The sequence below is a fragment of the Talpa occidentalis genome, unplaced genomic scaffold (assembly GCF_014898055.3).
Source record: "Talpa occidentalis isolate TD23 unplaced genomic scaffold, MPIMG_talOcc4v2.1 talOcc4.5, whole genome shotgun sequence".
Classification (NCBI taxonomy): Eukaryota; Metazoa; Chordata; class Mammalia; order Eulipotyphla; family Talpidae; genus Talpa; species Talpa occidentalis.
In genome coordinates, this window is record NW_023604861.1 from 78,954,860 (window position 1) to 78,973,795 (window position 18,936).

The 18,936-nt window shown below is 39.6% G+C and overlaps 1 protein-coding gene across 1 annotated transcript in view; it reads left to right on the forward strand.

Annotated features, from left to right (window-relative positions):
• Positions 1-18,936, forward strand: part of MEIS1 (Meis homeobox 1) — a 131,362-nt gene that overhangs the window by 65,133 nt on the left and 47,293 nt on the right. Inside the window, exon 8 of the mRNA XM_037527506.2 lies at positions 8,275-8,420. Coding sequence (XP_037383403.1) covers positions 8,275-8,420 — 146 coding nt within the window. The remainder of the gene's footprint in view (positions 1-8,274; positions 8,421-18,936) is intronic.

Consider the following 18,936-nt stretch of genomic DNA (forward strand, 5'->3'; position numbering starts at 1 on the left):
AATCGATGTACTATTAGGTCGTGTGACAGCGAGGACACGAACAGCGCCACAGAAATGCCCTTATAGGTCACGACTCTCAGAACTCTCCGGATAAACACCCAAATCCTGACCACAACCTACAAGGTCTGGTGTGGCCTTTGACCTCTCCAGCCTCATCTTGTCCTGCTTCCCCAGGTTCCAGTTATGTGCTTGTGTCACACTTCCTGCAGACACACCCGGTCTGTCCATGCTGTTCCTGTGGCCACAGTCCTTTCTCTGCTCTCTGACTTTTAGTCTATCCAATTTACCTCGTTGACTTCAATTCACTCTTCAGATTTCTGCTTGAGATCACTCCTGCTGAGTCAATTTTCTTTGTTTCACACACTGATAGATTTATTTTTATTTCTTTCTGATTGAGTACAATTGTCCATTTATTTGCTATGATTAACATCTGTGCCCTCTAACTGGAAAGCTCCATAGAAACAAGAACTCTTCTGATTTTGTTCACCATTTGTGTCCCCATGATTGTTATGATGTTTGGAACAATGAAGGAATTTAATAAATTTTTGTTAAGTGAATGATTAACAATGACGTTATGCAAAAGATGATTACCTACACAGGGCTCATTTTTGAGTACCACATTTTTACTCTTTAAAATAGGGGCCAGGCCTCCCTCATGGTGCATGGGTTAAAGTCTCAGTGCTTTCAAGCTATCACCAGCCACTGCAGCATGAGTTCGATCCCCTGCCCAGGAGTTAACCCAAATGGCGCAGCAGACCTCTCCTGTCTCATGTGCTGCTCCCCTCAGCAGTGTATTTCAGTAGATCTGTCTGTTCTGCTCCCCACTCTGTCTCTGGTGAATCCTCTTACCTCTCTGCACTTCTGGCCTACACCCCAGTTCTTGTATGTGTAAATAAATCTTTAAAAATAATAATAAAAAAAATTGGAGGCAGTACGTTCCTAGAGAGAGGTCCTTGCTTCTGGTCTGTTTCTCCATTTTTTTCCCTTTAGCTTTCTGTGATGTCAGGAGTCCACTAAAGGGCAGAAAAAAGCTGTGAGCTCATTCCATAGTGGTTAACGATTAACACATATTTGTCACTGTTTAACAAACCTAAATTCAACTAGAAAGGAAAGGTTCATAGCAAATCTCTGTGAAGCCAACCTAAGGAACCGTATCTAGACATTTCTTTTTGTAGGTGCCAATGATATGTTTAGTTAAAATTTCTTTTTCTTAATCTCCCTCCCCCACCTTCTTCTTACCTTCATCTTTTTAATCAGTGCCATAGGGTATCTGTTAACCCCTTTGTAGAAATTCGCACTGTCTTGGCACAGCCAACCTCTCATTCCTCATCTGGGTTTCCAAAGGATTCCCCTCAAAATTTTCAGGAAAGCCATGGGTGGTAAAATGAAATATATGAGAATGTGCTTTCCTTTGTTATTCTTTGATCAACTGAGAATCACTTTGAACTAAGAACAAGGAAACATTAAACACCTAAGGATGGGAGGAGATACAAAAGGGAAGCTGAGTTAAGAGAACCCTAATTAAAGTTAAACTTAAAGTCAATCATTGGATTTAGACTATGGCATATTTGTATATTGGCTGCAGATTTGGAGATATATTAAGTGAACTTTGTTTCTCTTGAAAATGTCTGTTGAGATTTAAGGGATTGTATTATGTTTTCATTTGTCTGAAAAAATCCTTTCTAATGTCCCTTAGGACCCTATGACATGTCTGCTCTGTACTAAAGTATCAGATACCGAGGCTCTCAGGTAAACCTGTTGCTGAAAAACTGTTGCGGCAGGTGTGGAGGAATGCCATGGTAGAGACTGACACAATAACAGGGCAAAACCAAAGAAAGCCAGAGTTCCAGAATTAAATATTTAGCCCTATATGCATAAAGTATGAATCTGGAGTCTTAGCTCATGGTCAGATTGTCTCCTTAAAGACAGTTGAATTTATTTGCTGTGGTAAAACTGAAAGATAAGTATAGAGTTGTACCATAATTAATTCATTGGGAGAAATACAGAAGAAGACAGATAGCTTTCACTTCATTTTTTAAACTCAGGAAATATGCACACACAGCAAGAAATTTTAGTTTTAAATTATAATTGCAGAAAGTAGGGGTGTATTTCTGAAGGCTTATGGCAAATGGCAAACATTATAAAGAGCTCAGATGCTTTCGCTGTTAGTCTAGCTTTTGTCCAAGATGAACTTAGATTCCAAGGAAATTTCTAAGCTTTGGAGAATATGTTCTTTTATGTTTTCTTATAATTTATTGTGTTTTGTTGGTGATTATTTTTCAGGAGTAAATTTAGGTATGCATCACAAAGCATTGTAACCATTGGAAATTAAAACACTCATTCATTTCATAAGCAATTGATAAGTCTGTACCCTTTACATCCAAGTCTGTACCCTTTATGCCAATGTAACACACTGAAGTTAGAGAGTCTTAGAGGTGAACACCACCCTGTTGTCACTTTCACATATTCTGTAATCAGATTGTGGGGATGTGTATAGAAATCATCAATCCTAACAGAGTGTGATGTGTTTGGATGGAGGAATGTAAGAAAAATCAGTCAGAATTGGGGAGTGGTGTCACTAATCTGCTAGAATCCACCAAATATTTCTTATAGGAGATGGCAGTTAAACTGGGTCTCAAAGGTCACCAAGGAGTTTTCCACACTTGTTGGGAGGGGCGGGGGAAGGGAAAGATGCAACAGGGAGAGGGGCCTGCACAGGGAGACAGGAGGAGGCTGGAGAGCAGTGTGTGTGTGTGTGTGTGTGTGTGTGTGTGTGCTGAGAACATCACGTAGGCTCAGGTTCGGGGGTGGGGTGTGAGTGCCAGTGCACATCAGGACTCTGCAGAATACCAGCTGGAAACACACCAGGGAGAGTGATGACGACAGGCCTTCCGTGCCAGGCTAGAAAGTGTGACCTTTCTCCTGCAGGCAAAGGGTAGCCACAGAAGTATTTTAAGTGCCAGGCTAATATGATCAGATACATGTTTTAGAAAAATCATTCTGGCAGCTATTACACATTCTAAATGAAGACAAAACACCTCCTTAAAACCTCTGAAGTATTCTAGCTGGTTCCTGAGAAAGGGTTGTCTATAATTTTTACCATTTATCCTCTTAACACAACACAGAAACATTATCCCATCTGAGTTCTGGCTAAGTAGACATAGTCATGATCTAGAGAAGTAGGTTTTGAATAGTTTTAGGGTTTTTTTCACAAACAACCTGGATATCGGCTATATCCAGATAGCCCCCTTCGAGGATACTCAGCCCCCATACTGGTGGGATGTTAGCACCAGAAGCCAAGAGAGGCAGGAATGTTCTACGTGCTATTTAGGGGAGGGGGGTATGCCACATTCTCTCTCACATGTATGTGTTACATGAGGAAACAGACAAGAAAGATGATTGTAAATGGCTTGGATTTTTAAATCTAGGCATGTCTGGGGGACAAATCCTCTAAGCCAAAACACTTAAAGAGGAAAAAGTAAAAGATTAAGGAGAGGACCTGACTTGAGACTCGGGAGTCCAACCCAAAATTGTAAATGGGATGATCTTGAAGCTAGGGTGGCTTCCAGCTTGACTTCTAGCAAAATGAAAGGGTCTATAGCTTTACGCTTTCATTTGCCCTAGCAGTTGAAAGTTCATATCCCTAATTAGGAGTTTGGCCTCCATGACAGAAAGAGCCTCTGACAGACAACCCATTTCATTGATACCTGCTGGCCCACTGACACCAGAAGTTCCGATCAGTTGTGATGTAAATCTTAGTCCCTTTTGGTGGGTTTTGTTTTTGCTCCACTCAGACTAGGTTCTTGGGAATGGCAGCCCTGGGGGAGAGAGGGAGTTAGTAGGGAGAGAAAAAGAACCAGGAGCAGGGCTTTGACCTGTCGGAGAGGAGCCCCTGCTGACACGGTCAGTCTGACCCATTGAATGGCCTGAATACGATAAATGCCGCTTTATCCTGCCTTGAAAGGCACGAGATAGCACAGTCTAAATGCCTGGGCATGCTTAAATAGGCGACTCGGGATGTTTGAGTTGAGCGTGTTTGAAATCTGAGCTCTCTGACAGCCTGGGAGCTGCCACAGGTCACCTGCCTTGCTCCGCAGGGACAGGCCCAGGTCTCACAAGAAATTGTCCATAGACGAATTGTAGTACAAATTCCTTTCTTTGTTGGTTGGCCTCTTTCACCAGACCATGGCCTATAAAATTTTGTAAAAACAATTCTTAAATATTATTTGAAAGGGCAAATGGCCCACGCTGAAAGGTTTGACAGTTTGACATATAGTGCATGGTTTTGATAGCTCGGAAACTGAAAAGTGTGGCCAAGATTCTCCCCCTGCTTGTTAGAAGCCTGGTGTTTTTTAAATAGTGCCTTGTTGTGCGCAGAGTTTCTCTGCTCCTAGCAATCTGACAGGCCACTAGTCTGCTTCAGTGATCTTAAATCCTTTCAGACTAATTTGTGAGAGAGCAGGAAAAGCGCTAGCCACCTTGGAATCCAACATCCAAAAAGCACAGCACCAGGTATTGCCAATTAAGTAGCCATTCGGATAATCACATCAAAGCAGATCGCTCTACAGTCTTCTGATAACACCAGAGCCAGTGCCTAGAGAGAGGAGCCTAGAGTTTCACGTCAGTGAAGGGAAAAGAAAGGATCTGAGTGGCCGATCTCATCAGAGCCGGGAAGTTGCAAGGAAGCGGATTTCTGCATTAGAACGTTGCATATGTGCAGTGGACAAGCTCAGCCCCCTCGGCTGCCTCTGCATAGCCAAAGGCCATTTTCAGGAGCCTCTGGCCCTTCAGACTCTGGCCCGCTAGTTAATTGCCACATGGACTTCATGACACATGGGCAGATAATATGACATTTTCGGTTTCTGTCACTAGCAAACGCCACAACGTTGCTTGCACTAGTTGCTAAGAAGCTGTCAGAAACCATTAGCAATTGGCTAAAGTCGCCCTATGGCATTTCCTCATAGCATCAGCAAAACGAGCATAAATCACCCACTGGAGCCTACTGCTATCCTAATGAGGCTGTAAGCTTGTTTATGGACTAGCATCATTTTTATGATTATTTCCACCTTTTCAGTTTGCCTTCACTTGGCGGCAGGAGAAGTCAGCTCCAGGAATGAAGTCACTGCTGACATTTTACAAATGTGGTTCAGAGCTGCTGCCCGCTGCCGTGTGGCCAGCCGGCGTTCTCCAAGTTTGTTTAGTGATCTTAAAAATAAAAAGAAGGAAATAAATCCTCCAGGGACCACAGAGAGGTGACTGTATCAAATTGCAGAGTGAATGGAAATGCTAAAGGTACAATTGACCATTTAGACTCTCCTCTGAGGTTGAGACGTTTCGAGATCAATTTTCAATTTTAGAAAGTGGAAGAGGTTAAACAATTTATTAAAATCTATGAAAGTGTTTGCTTTTAGAATAGTCTGTTTTATTATGCTCTTCTCCATCCCCATCTTCTCCATTTCGCTAACTTGTGTCGGGAAGGAGCAGGGTTTATTGTTTTAGGCTTTTCTGAACATGCACCAGTATTTACACTGGATTGAAAGCATTTGCTTCCAATGAAAATCTTGTCTTAGATTACAACCCAGCAGTGTAATTTCCCTCCCAGATGGGAGTAAAGTAGCTGTATTTGCCTAAAAACAGTAGGAAGAACAAACTGTGCATTAAGCCAAGGCTGTTTTTGGCTTGAGCTAATGATGTAATAGAAACCTTTTATTCGGGAGAGGTCACTGCCAGGGACTGAAGGGGGTGATCTGGCTCCGGCTTGAAAGGTTTCTCCATTGTATCTACATAAGTCTTCACTTAAAAAAATTCTGTTCCTAATGCTTCTGCTTTCGTACAGCAGAAATAAACAGGAAAGGTTCTGGTGAGTGTTACACATGGAATGCAGAAAGCCTTCCTCTCCTAATGGAGTATATAATTCAGGTGCCCTCAAGGCACGCTTTCAGGAATTCTTTTGCCTGAGGTAATGGGAAGCTAAGGCTGCTTTAAGGCCTTGATTATCTATTGATGCACAAAGCTGGAAAAAAGTCATCTCCTCTGGATTATAGTAGATATTTCCATAAATTATCAATGAATTCTCTTCTAGGCAGGCACTAGGCATTGCCTGCTAAATTAATCTGAAGGGGTTTGGAGGTGGATAGAAAGGCTATTTTTTTTTAAGGTGGAAAACAATCATGGAGAGGTGGTGAAAAACTGTCCTTAGGTTAGAAGCTTTTCATTTTTAATCAATGGACAAGTAATATGTTTCTTTTCCTGGGTTACCTTTTGCATATTGAGAGTGGATTAGCCCATTGAAATTTTAAATGGCTGTGGAGCTGTTTGCTTTTCTCATGTTTCTTTAATGAATTGTTATTTTATATGGTGAACTGCTCCCCTGAATAAGAAGCCTCTTTAAATACTGGACTTTCAGAGAATTTATTAGGCAAATCCGAGGGGACTTCTTATCAAACACTTAGTCATGCAAATAGTTTGTGGGGTGAACTGAGCACTGATTTAGGGATGTGGGGGTCCAGTTCTGCCTGGCTGAGGGGCCTTGGGCCTGTTACTCAACAGGAAGGGAGCATTTTCTTCATTGATTCAGAAAAGGCTTTGGAATTGTAGATCCTCATGCTCTTTTTCATTGAGAACCCAGACCCAACATGTGGGATTTAAAATACAGTCAAATGATAGATTTTAAATGAATAAAAATTCAATTCAGAAAAGTTCTCCAAAAGTTTTGTCAGTTTTGTGGTTTTTGCTGCCATAGCCAAAATGGTGACGTTAGATCCTCACTTGGCAAAGTTTTTAAATTTGAACTCAGTGTAAGTCGAGGCAATTTAGGAGACATTTTCTTATTTTAGAGGTGGAGGGGTGTCTCCGGAGGCAACTGTTAAGAATAATTGATTAATTGCAGTGGATGAGACTGAAATAACTGAAATCAAGATAAAGAATTCTTTCTATGTGTAACATATTTGGGCAACAAAAATAAGAAATACAGAATTTCAGAGAGCAAAGTAATTGAATCTGAGGCTATTTCCAGTGTACAGTCACTGGGAAACTTGTGTGACTCTTTGGACTGCATGAGCTGTTCTCCATGGCTCTCCAGGCATTACCCAGTGGCGGTGCTCTCAGGTCTGTTTGTCACCTCATTGCTAGGCTTTGCTGCTGTAGCTCATCTGAGCCCAGATCAGCCTGTTCCTTTCTAAAGGCCAGTAGCTTCCACAGAGAGCTGGGACGCCAGGTGGAGAATCATCTTAGACAGAACCTAAGTTACTTTTAGTGCAGCAGGTTTAGTTCATTGTTTCCCCTGTTGACTTTTGTGCCCAAACACAAAGTATTTACTTTCCATTTGTACCACATGGTTTGTTTTGGACAGTGTGACTATATAGGCTGAAATTTCTTTTTTTCCTTATTAACTATGGAATTGTAAAAGGAATACTACATTTTTTTTTGTTTGTTTTATTGTGTACACAGAGCCAAAGAAATTTCTAGAAAACAGCAACTTAAATGTTATACAAAAACCAGTGGAAAAACAGGATTCGAAATACAGCCACGTGTAAGGAGATGACTTTTCAGTGATAAAAATTTGGACTAGAAGAAATTTTTTAGACACTGCCTGAATTAGTGTAATATAATTCCATTTGACCATTAACTTTTATTTAGCATTACTTTATTTGATTTCAATAGTAATGGTTTTCTAATTTAAAACTATTCCAGTTTTTTCCCTCACAAAACTTGATACTCTTTATGACAGGAAAACTTACATACTCAAAGCATTCTGATGCCAAACTGCTTGCTTATATGATGGATTATCTACATTTCCATGGCCAACTTTAACTGGTCTTAAGATAGATCACTCATGGAAATAGTTGATATATTCCATGTATCTTCTCACAAACTGACGTCAGTGACTTTACGTGGTTTTGTGGGATGTGAAGACCCAAGCCGGACAGCAACAATGCTAAAGGCTGCCGCCATATTTAATGCCCCAGTCAGTTACCCTTCACATGTCTCAGCTGTACACAGGGGAATGATTACCATGGCAACAAAGCTGCTAAGGGATTGGATATTTCCCTCCATTCCCTTTGACCTTTCACACTGTTCTTGGAAGAAGTTCCTTAGACTTGACTACTTTTGAGCTTAGGCCTTGTTCTTTCTCTTTGTCTTGAAAAAAAGAGTACCAAATAAACGATTAATCATTTTATTGCTCTTTTGGTTTTGTTTATATCCAAAGGCATTCTATTTGAATAAAGCATGTCAAGGTAGCATCAGTCAAAATTTGATTCACTATGTTTGCAGGTGATGGCTTGGACAACAGTGTAGCTTCCCCCAGCACAGGTGACGATGATGATCCAGATAAGGACAAAAAGCGTCACAAAAAGCGTGGCATCTTTCCCAAAGTAGCCACAAATATCATGAGGGCGTGGCTGTTCCAGCATCTAACAGTAAGTGGATTCTAAATGACATATGTACACTAAATATGGACAATGAACCCGTTTTGCTAGAGAAAAATGATCCCTCTGGACTTGGAATATTTCTTAAATCGCTGTGTTCCCACAGTTTTTGCAAAAGTATTAGCACTTGTTTCCGAGATACTACCCCAAATGAGGAGTTTTATTTGAAGTTCGCTATTGCAATTTTGTTAACTTTCGAAGTTATAAGGTTTAGGAGTTCATGTACACTTGTGATCTGAAGTATGTATGTTAATGATGTCGCTTCTCTCAGTGTGACTCTTAAGTACTTAGACACAGCTCCCACTAAGAAGAAAATAAGACAAACCCCAGAGAGAAGGACTTAATTTCTTCTAATGCTTTACTGGACCTTTATAGCGAACAGTCTGCGAAATTTAAATCTTGTTGCAATGGCAAGATGCTCACATAATTTGCTTTTAAGTGGTTTGAATGCACTGGCTTCCATTACAAAATGTTCATCTGAGTCAGAGCTGCACAGTGAAAGTTGTCCCTGTATTTAGAACTGTAAAGGAAAACAGCAATATAGAGTCAGCTCTTCCTGTGTAGTCCCTTGTGACTTTTCAAGCAGAGTAACAGTTTATATTGTCTGTGTGAGTATTGCTGTTTTCACTGCAGGAATTCTCCTGGAGATGTGAGAAACTGGAGATTTGGGGCTTTATGCCACTGAGGGATTTGTTTTGTTTGGTTATTGTTCTGAATGAATTTCATGTTCAAAATATTTATAATCATAATATTTTGGTGGATATTTCTATAAGTGCATACTGATTTAATGACATCTATGGAAAAAGACGAAGTGAAAAATTATGGGTAAAATGACACTTTAAAAATCAGAAAAATTGTTGACCAAAGGGACTTTCAATATTAGGGATAAAGAGGTGAATTTAGACCAGTTGTAGTCTAAGCTAAGATGAATGAATATTAAAAAAACTTGGCTTTTTTTTTTAATAGCAGGAGCAAACCTTTTATTTTAACTATTTTAACTAACACAGTTTGTTCTTGTTAAAGTCACTTATTTTTCTTAAATATCAAAGTTAATTCTGTGTTGTCACAAAAGTGTCCATACCTGTTGACACTTAAGCCTGATGTCCACATTCAAAGCCATGTTCCTCTTTGAGTCACACTGATCCAGGGATACCTGCAGGGAACATGGAAGGCTACATTGGTCCTCTTCCTCTGGATAGAGGCTGTGCCTCCAATAACACTCCAGGGTATAAATTCAGATTTTCTAATCTCAGTGAATAAAATTAAAACGGAGAGCAGCAGGAGTAACTGAAAATAAAAATAGCTTCCTCCCTTCTTTTCTTCCCATCATGATTCCAAACAGTAAGTAGGATATGTTGATAGCTTTTGAATCAAAGTTAGGGATTGATGCATCGAAGATTTTGATTGTTCCACTTATTCTAGCATCCTATTAAGTTTACCTAAAATCTGATCTGAGTACCATTGCTTAGCTGACACTTGTTGCATAGGTAGAGAGAGCTTGAGGTCTGCCTTGTGCCAGTTACTATTGAGTGTTATCAACCATTACTGAGGGGGAGAGGAAGAGTAGGGTCTAGAAGGCTTTTAGCATGAAAAACAGTGTGATCAGGAGATAAGAAATGACAATTGGTCAAAAGAACTGGTGCAGCCATGCTGATATTTCATCACCAGAGCTAACCTACAGTGGGGAGGTAGGTGGGGAGAGGGGACAAAACATGTCAACCCTCAAGTCTCCACCAAACTATTTCTATGTCCTATACTAATAGAAAAAAATGAATAGATTTCCTCAGCCTTCATCTCAATCGGCAAAGGAGCTCAGGCTTTACTCGAAGCTGAGGTGCCCCTGAATAAAATATAATCAAATATTGGTTTAGACAGAATCAGGAGAGGCAGAAGCAAATTCTTTTATTCATCTACCAGATTTCCTGGTTTTCTAGGTCGTGTCCTTGTGAAGACCCTTGCAGAGAGCTATATTATCTTCTTAAAAGAAAAGAAATAAAAAAAAAAAACTTTTTAGCAGCCAGCACGGATGTTGCCTGTATTGAAATATTTTATGTGGTCCATATGTAATTGGGACAACAGAAATAGAAATTATTCATCAACTGCCTGATTTCTTGAGGACCGGCTCATTTCCTCATTTTTGGGGCTGTGCTGGTTTGTAGCACTTCTGTAGAAGGGGAAACCCCTTTGGCCACATCTCCCTGGCTTTCTATGAATGCTCATAGAAGTTGCCTCATGGTTTCTATTGGGATATTTCCACCTCCCTCCCCATTCTAATGCCAGAAGCTCGTACAAATGTATTAATAATCATAATGGTCTCTGAACAGCAAATGCTCTTTTAACATCATCTGAATATAGCAAAGTTAAGGGGTAGATTTAAATTTTCTCCCCCTCTCCTTCCCTCAATGGGAAAGCATCCCCTCCCTCTTTTCTAACTGCAAGAGCAAATAGATCTCCTGTTACAAGAAACACCCTACTCTTGTTCTGTTAGACCTCTTGAAGAAATGCCAGGACTGCGTAGGTAATATTTGTAGTCAAGAGTTGATTATAATAAAATCTATGGAAAAAAATAAGAGTTTAGAGAGTTTTGTTGATTGTCCAAATGTGAGTAACTACTGACATCTACGTCTGTGACTTTATTTCAAGTTTTTCTTGTGAGGTCTTCAGGGATGTACAATTCATTTGGAAGACTGTGCCAATGTTAAGTGATCACATTATTGCTCTGTGATAAATGCAACTTGTCTGGAAAACCCTTTCTGAAAGCTTGATAGACATAAAAGAGCAATGGAAACTCTGGCTAATTAAAACAATAGTAATAACAATTTATTAGCAAAATGTAAAAACTAATCTTTTAAATACCAAAAGGCATATTATAAGGTCTCACACACCTTTTTGAAAGCAAATTGCTATTTTTTTCTTTTACAAATAAATAGGTCATTCTTTTCATTGGGCTTTTATTCAGTTTAAAAAATCTGCCTTTGAAAGGGTATTCAACCATTTGTGTGTTAGAAGAGTGGAATGGGCCCTGAATTTAAAAAAAAAAAACCCTTTCTGGATTTGCACCCCAGCTGCATCAGAAAAATGTGCAGTTCTGTAGTTATCCACAGGTAGACTTAATCAGTAGCATATTTTACTACTCCAAAGAGAGAACTAAAGCTTCATTCTTAAGAACTCACAGTCTCTAGCAAGCTGAACTGGACATACTTGTGTATAAGGAAAACAATAAAAGAAAAGGGAAACAGGTTTTAAACTTTGGTGATTATGGGTAAAAGGAGATTTCAGTGATGTAAATTTCCAACTTAGACTTAGTTGAGTATTTGCCAATTTTGATAAATAGAGGTCGCTTAAAAAGAGACTATTCGCTGCAATTGAAAAGAATGACTGAACTTATTTAGACAATAAGAGAGAATTAGAAAGAAAATAAAAGCATTTATTAATAGAAATGCTTGTTTTTGCCTGAAGAAAAATTGTTGCAAACAATAAAAATACTTAATATTTGTAATTGAGTCTCTCTCTAGTCCAGTCAGTTCAGGGGCATATGTCATGTCAGGGTTTTTTTTTTCCTTACCTCCTTTTTTTAAAAGATTTTATTTATTTATTTATATAAGCACTGGGTACAGTCAGAAGCGCGGGAGGGTGAAAGAATTCACCAGAGTCAGAGGGGAGAGCAGAGCAGGCAGATGGACAAAGTACTGCTGAAGGGAGCAGCTGGCAGTAGGAGAGGTCTGCGCACCATGTGGGACCCTCGCCCGGTGGCCGGGGATCGAACCGGTGCTGTAGAGGCTGCGGGCAGCTTCGCAACCCAGCGCTTAACCGCTGCGCCACCTGAGGAGCCCCTCCTTACCTTCTTCTTGTGGGTGTTATTCCAACTATAAATAAAACCTACTAGCCATAATGTTTAAGCTAGATGTGTTTGCACACTATGGTTTTTTTGCTACACAGTGTTACAAAGATCTGAGCTTGCCTACTGAAGAGGAGGAGGAATAAATAGGATGTTTAAGGTCAAAATCAAGGGTCCTTTTTTTTTTTCCTACTTTAAGATATTATGTTTTGAAATATAATCTAAATAGAAAAACAGTCAATATGGTTCTCATTTAAAAGATGCAATGTTGTATTTTCCAATGTGGAGCTTTTGTGTGTCCCTAGACCCCTGAAAGTTAGGGAGAATGGAGATTTTGTTAAAATGCATACCTGCAGATTCAAGTGAAGAAACCCTTCTCAAGGGGTGACACACTTGGCATTGGCCAGCAGGGGAGGGGATCCTGAAAGTCATTTGAACACATTGGATTCCCTATCCTTTCACTGATCATGAGGATCCCATTGAGTTAAACCTTCCCATAGAGACAATAATTGTCTCTAAGTCAGATTCACATATTTTGCTATCTTCCTCCCTGCCTCCCACCCCCCACCCTCCTTCCCTCCTATTCTCCCTTCTTTTCTTCCTTCCTTTTTGGGGTGAACTTCTAGCTTGGAAAATATTTGTGTGTATATGGTCAAATTTATGTCTTATTTCTGATTTATTAAACTTTCCTCTCAATGTGAATGCAACCAATGTGAGGGGTTTTAGAATCTCCCGGGTTGAGAATGGCGTTTCCATAGAAACACTATTAGATGAAAAGTGCCCTGCGGGTCCGCCACTCAAAGGGTAGAGTGAATGGAATTGGATTGGGGATTGAATACACTAGAAGAGACAGATGTTGTTTCATTGGTTTTGCTTTTGGTAACAAGATCTGCTAGCGACATCTTAGTGCCTCCATCTCTCTGCTTGCAATGTTGGGAGAATTACCCTCTAAATATTTTGACTTATTACAACGAAAAAGCTCTCATAATTGGTATACAAATAACACATTCTGTTGCTCAAGGTGAGTGAAATGTCAAAAGGTAGATAAGACAGAGGACTTCTAATTTGTTTCACTACTCACATTTCTGTTTTTCTTTCTATTCCTCACCTCTCTACTGTGCCAGTTTTAACAGTGACTCTTCTTACTGTCCCTTATCATCAAGCGTCCCTCAGTTACCATCAGTCCTAAGGTGGTGGACGGGAAAATCCTTTCTCCGGCTCTTGCCTGAAATGTCAATCAGGGTAATGCAAAGTTTTTGGGGACGTCAGTTCCTCCCATAACTAGTTTTACGACTGTCCTCATGCCCTTGTGCCTGAGCCGAGAGAGGTAGTTTGTGGAGTTAACAGCAAATTTTGACTCTGTCTTCACTACATGTTTTCTTCAGACACATTATTAAATTCAGATAGGGATATAGCTCACAGAAAGCCACATTTTCTCTCCATATCTTTCTTTTACCAAATTATCTAATTTTAACAAGAAACTGAGAATTTTACAGGTCCACCAAGCAATTTAGACGTTTTTCTTTTTTAGAAAACATGTCCGAAAAAAATAATATAGGAAATATCTTAAGAAGTATGAAGTATGAAGAACTTAGAGTTATTTCCTTTCAGATCTCCATGTACCATATTAAACATGAACTCTCTTAAATCAATAGGAAGAATATCTTTACAGTTACCACTTTTCCCCTTATGTGTAGTTGTCATTACTTTCACAGGCTTTAAATGATGATGTCAGAGTAAGACTTTGCTGAAACTAAACCAGGCTTGAATGACAAGGTCCCATATCTTAATTTTAAAAGATATCTGCTACTCTGGAGATAGCAAATTCCAACTTTGATTAGATAGGACCCTGACTATTATTTGCTCAATTGGGGATCATTTGTCTCAGGAGAAAAATGGAATAGATTATTTAATTACTTAGGGGAACTACTGGAATGCCCTAATTCTTCTGTGATATACAGCATAGAAACTCTGCCCTAATAATGAAGCAATGAAGCAGAGTGGTTTTTAGATTCTGGGACAAACTGCCTTTTTCTTATTCTTAGCTGGTTATTGAAATCCTAATGGGATGGGTGATGAATTTTCTTAGGTCAGGTAAACTGAAAAGGCTACAGCTGGAATTCTTCACCCAGAAGAATCAGAGTTAATACTAATGATCATTGTGAATTAGAAGATCAAAGGCGAAGCATCAGCCTGTTCTCCAAGTTGTTGCCCCAGAGGCCATTAGTGACCTGGCGGAGCTCTCTCCCAGGCTTCCACACACCTCCTTCCCTTTGCCCTGGCCTCTCTTCCCCACTCAAACTTGTGCACCTCTGACCTGGGATAATTGCAGTCTGTTGATGAGGAGCCATGGGGTGGGGATACAGGGATAATCAAAAGCAAAAACAAAAGTTCACCTTTAAAATTATCCATTTATCCATAGGACTTAAAGCAAGAGCGCTCACTGGGGTTCTGTGTTATTTTAGGGATGCGATTGAGATTTTTGTGCTCGGTCATATGGTTTGTTGTTTAGTTCACTGATGATGGGTGCCTTATATAAGGGACTTGAATAGAGTTTGACTAGAAATTTGTTGGATTACTCTAAAATTTTCCTTTTGTTTCCAAAGCTAAGTTCAAGTACACTACAGTTTGGTTTTCTGATGCACTCTTAATCAGGTTAATTAAATAAAGGATTAGATTAAAAACAAAAGTGCCCATATAAGCACGATTTATTAAGATGATGGCTGCTGATGCACATAACTGTTTGAACACTAGCCAGCCATTTGTACTTCAAAGCATATATCAGTATCATGTCTTCTTTTGATTCCTCCTAGTGATGATATATTTTTGAAGATAAAATATCAAACTCAGTGAGTGCTCCTTCCCAATTTATCTTTCACATTAAAACTGGAGCACCATATAGATATGTGTGAGTGTATTTTTTAAATCTTAGGAATTTTATTTAATATAAACTTGACTTTTTACTTTCTCAACATTTAAGATTTCTAGTGAAGGTATCTTGCTTTAAAGTATGAAGATCTGACCAAAGGAAAATCAGATGGTTTTGTTTTAGAAAGGATTCCAATTTGGTTTGGTTGGTTCGTTGTTTTGCCAATGGAAGTAAATCTGTATGTTGTGGAATTTAGGATACCGTTTGACTTAACAGGAAACACCCCATAATATCTCCATTCTTTCTTGTGGATGTGTGACTGTGTGTTCCTATCTCTGTACTTGGATACTTTTCCGTGGAATGAATCTCTTTGAACCCCTGCCATCTGTACCAATCTTGGTAGGGAACACTGATGCATTTTACTTCTTTTAATCCTCTAAATAGCTATGCTTAGAGCTCTGATTTTTCTCTCTCTACTGCTTGCCAGAGGGCAACCAGAGGGAGGAGCCCACATTGCAACGAACTGTTGCTCGTGTCATGAAACCCTCATGACTTACCTGTGGTGCACTGGATGCCATGAGGTTGCAAAAGTTACTTTGTTGTGACTCCACAATGATAACAGTAGGGGTTGTCTAGCTTCACATCACCCTGACCAGGGTGCTGGCGCTTCAGAACTGCTTGTCTCTCCATCTGCGAAGTCCTGAGCCTGGTAAAGTGGCTCATGTCAATGGACATGATACCTCAATGTGTCAAGGGCAGGAGGGAGCCCTCAGGAACTCAGAGAAGGCACTTGTTTCTTGTGGGGGGCCCTATAGAATGCCTCTGAGAGCAAAAGAGAGTAGCTGAAAGTTACAACAGGCAATTTTCTAACATTTTAAAGACTTTTTTGTTCTTTTTTCTGGCCATTGCAAATTGTCTTCACTCAGCAAATTATAGCCCAGTGAGCGTGGGTCCCAAGGAATTGCTCTATTTTTGAACACTATAGAGAGAAGATAAACCTCACATAACTTGATGGTATAAATGCAAATATCATAAGTTAGTGGTTATTGAAATTAGACACAAATTACTTGGTTTTATAATATTCAAATTATTCTGAAATAGAGACCTTTGATTTGACTTAAAAAACGACTTGAATTTGAATGTCTTGGTGATATTACCCCTTTAAAAAAAAAAAAGACAACATATATGAACTTAGTTTTCTAGGTGTTTTTGCTTTCAATTAACATTCTATGGTCTGATTTTATCTGTTCTCACATTAACTTCTCTCATGACACAAATGACCTCTGAGAATTTGGTATTCTAGAAAGTTCTGGGACATCCAGAAGCCAGGAGGTGTGATCCTAAGAAAGATCAATGAATAGAGATCATTTCTATTGTGGTTTATAGACATTTAGGAATAATTCCTATCTATTATTTTTTTAAAAAAACATTTTCCAAACTTCTTGGAGGAGAAACTTCACAAAAATGATTTTATTTCACTTTTAAAAAGAAATGAGGTTATCTTCTGCTAATACAATGTTACTTTCATCATGTTTTCAAAAAGATCTAGTAATTGCTTGCCTTTTGACATGGGGTCATCTTATAGAAAAATTTGACTAAAAGACTAAATAAAATTAAAATCTGTATCTCTTCGGTGCTTTGTAGCTTAATGTTTTCACGTGCACCGGAATCTTAGACAATCCTGTGAGGTAGACAGGATGACAAAAATGAAATTGAGGGAAGTTAATGATTTTGCTCAAGGTCAAAAATTAGGAACTGGCTGAGCTGAAACCAGAATCTTCCTGACTTAAATTTCCATGTGCTTTCCACCACGTTGCCTCTCAAACACAGAGCAAATTGAATTGTGTTGTGGCAGTTCAAAGGTATAATTATAATCTCATTCCATGAAGGAGCTAATTAGTGTTTTTTAAATAAAAAATATGAGCCAGAGGGTTTGGCATAAGACTTTATAATGCAGCCTGGTGTTATTGGCACCTAAAGGTCAAGGATGGCCCTTTCCTCTCTAGATTCTTTTTCCAGACAAATCTGGCCATGAAAAGGCATAGCCACAGCTATTGATATTTTGTGTAATTGTAATAATTTATGCATTGTTAGAATTTCAGATACTGAACATTAACTCTCTCCCTCCCTCTTTATAGAAATATTTAAATCTCTTCCCTTGTCTGTTGCTAACAATGTCTGATAGTGGTTTGGGGGTGAGGAATCCTGGCTCATGCAAATCCTAACTAAACCTTCGAACACAGAATTTAGCTCCTTGAAGATCTTTGCCTGTCACGTGTCCAGGGCGCCAAAGAGCTATGTCTTTAATTTGCTTTATGGAGATAGAGGAAACTGCTTATGCAGCCCCGATTACTCTTGAAACTACAATCCCACTGTCGTTTCTCCGCAAAGAAGGCTGCTAAACCCTGGAGAATTAAGTCACTGCTCTGGGGTATGACACTGAGGTCTGATCGTTTTAAAGCTAGTAATAACCAGAATCCTAAAATTCTTATGAATAAAATGTAATTTTAGTAATGTTTCCATAAACAGTGGTAATGGTGGCATTTTAGTAGGCAGTGACATTAGTCACATCGAAATTGTACCACATTGGCTTTTAAATTACTCCACCTGTCTGTATGAATAGAATTTTCAGTGTAAAAGCAGAGAGACAGCTGCTGTTAATGTCTCCTTCTCCCTGTGCAGATAATGCTGGCAAATCTACACGCATAAAGGACTGGTTTGTGATGTAAAACGGTACCTGACCCTGCTGGCTCCAGAGCTACAAAGCAATACCTTTAATTACCAGTGCCTGTGCTTAGTTGTTGATATAAAAATGTCAGCTTCCAGGGGTGTAACCTCAGGTTCACTCCCTCTAGTCATGTCACCCACCGTACACTCTTTTTCTTCCACCCACATCCGGAGTAGGATGGGCGAGCATTTATCTTGATGTGTTTCAGAAACATGCAAGGCATTAATACTTAAAAGGAAAACATCTAATACTGTATGAACTTGATTGATGATCTTCCTGTTGGAGAACTTTTAAAGATGAGTGGAATCTGATGCCTTCTTTCTAGCCAAAATAGAAATATGGTGCACTGTTTATGCCTTCAAAGAGCTCAGCATCATTCATCTACTAGAAGTACAGGTTCTCGTGTGTGGGTCAGGGTCAGGCGTTTCATACAGCAGGAAGGGTACAGGGTAGAGAGGCTTGAGACTCCCGTTGTGTTACATTTTACCCCTGCTTCCTGTTGCTGCATGGCGAACTGTTCTTTCTAAAGAAACCCATGCGTTCCTGGCCTTTGGCATGGGGTCTCTTGCAGCAGCAACGTGGAAATGAGAATGGGCCAGCCAGAGGGATCCTCCTGTTCTAGATGCCTGTTGCCAAGAGTGTATTTGGTGAAATGGTAAATAGGAGATACACTTGTCTGGCTCATTTGTAGGCATTCTTTTTGACTTCTTTCACACAACTGGTGTTTTCGTGTTTAATTTAACAAGGAATGAGTAGTAAATGAAAGCTGCTGCCTGAAATCCCACTGTGAGCGTGTTTTGCACTTGGCTCCCCAGTGACAAGGCAATTTGTGAAATTATGTGATGGAGTAATTAGATGAAGCCAGGGCTCCTGATTGTTGCCATGCATATGTGGCGAGGGTTTGTTGGGAAGAGGGAGGGGGAGAAAAAAAATAGATTATTACCCTGGCAAGTTGGCTCAAAGCTTCTTCATTTATTTGTAAACAGAATATTTAGTGACCGCATAGGAAGTAGCTGTAATCACCAGCTCATAAAGAAACCACAGCAGAGCTTTTGGATTTTTGCAGAGTGCT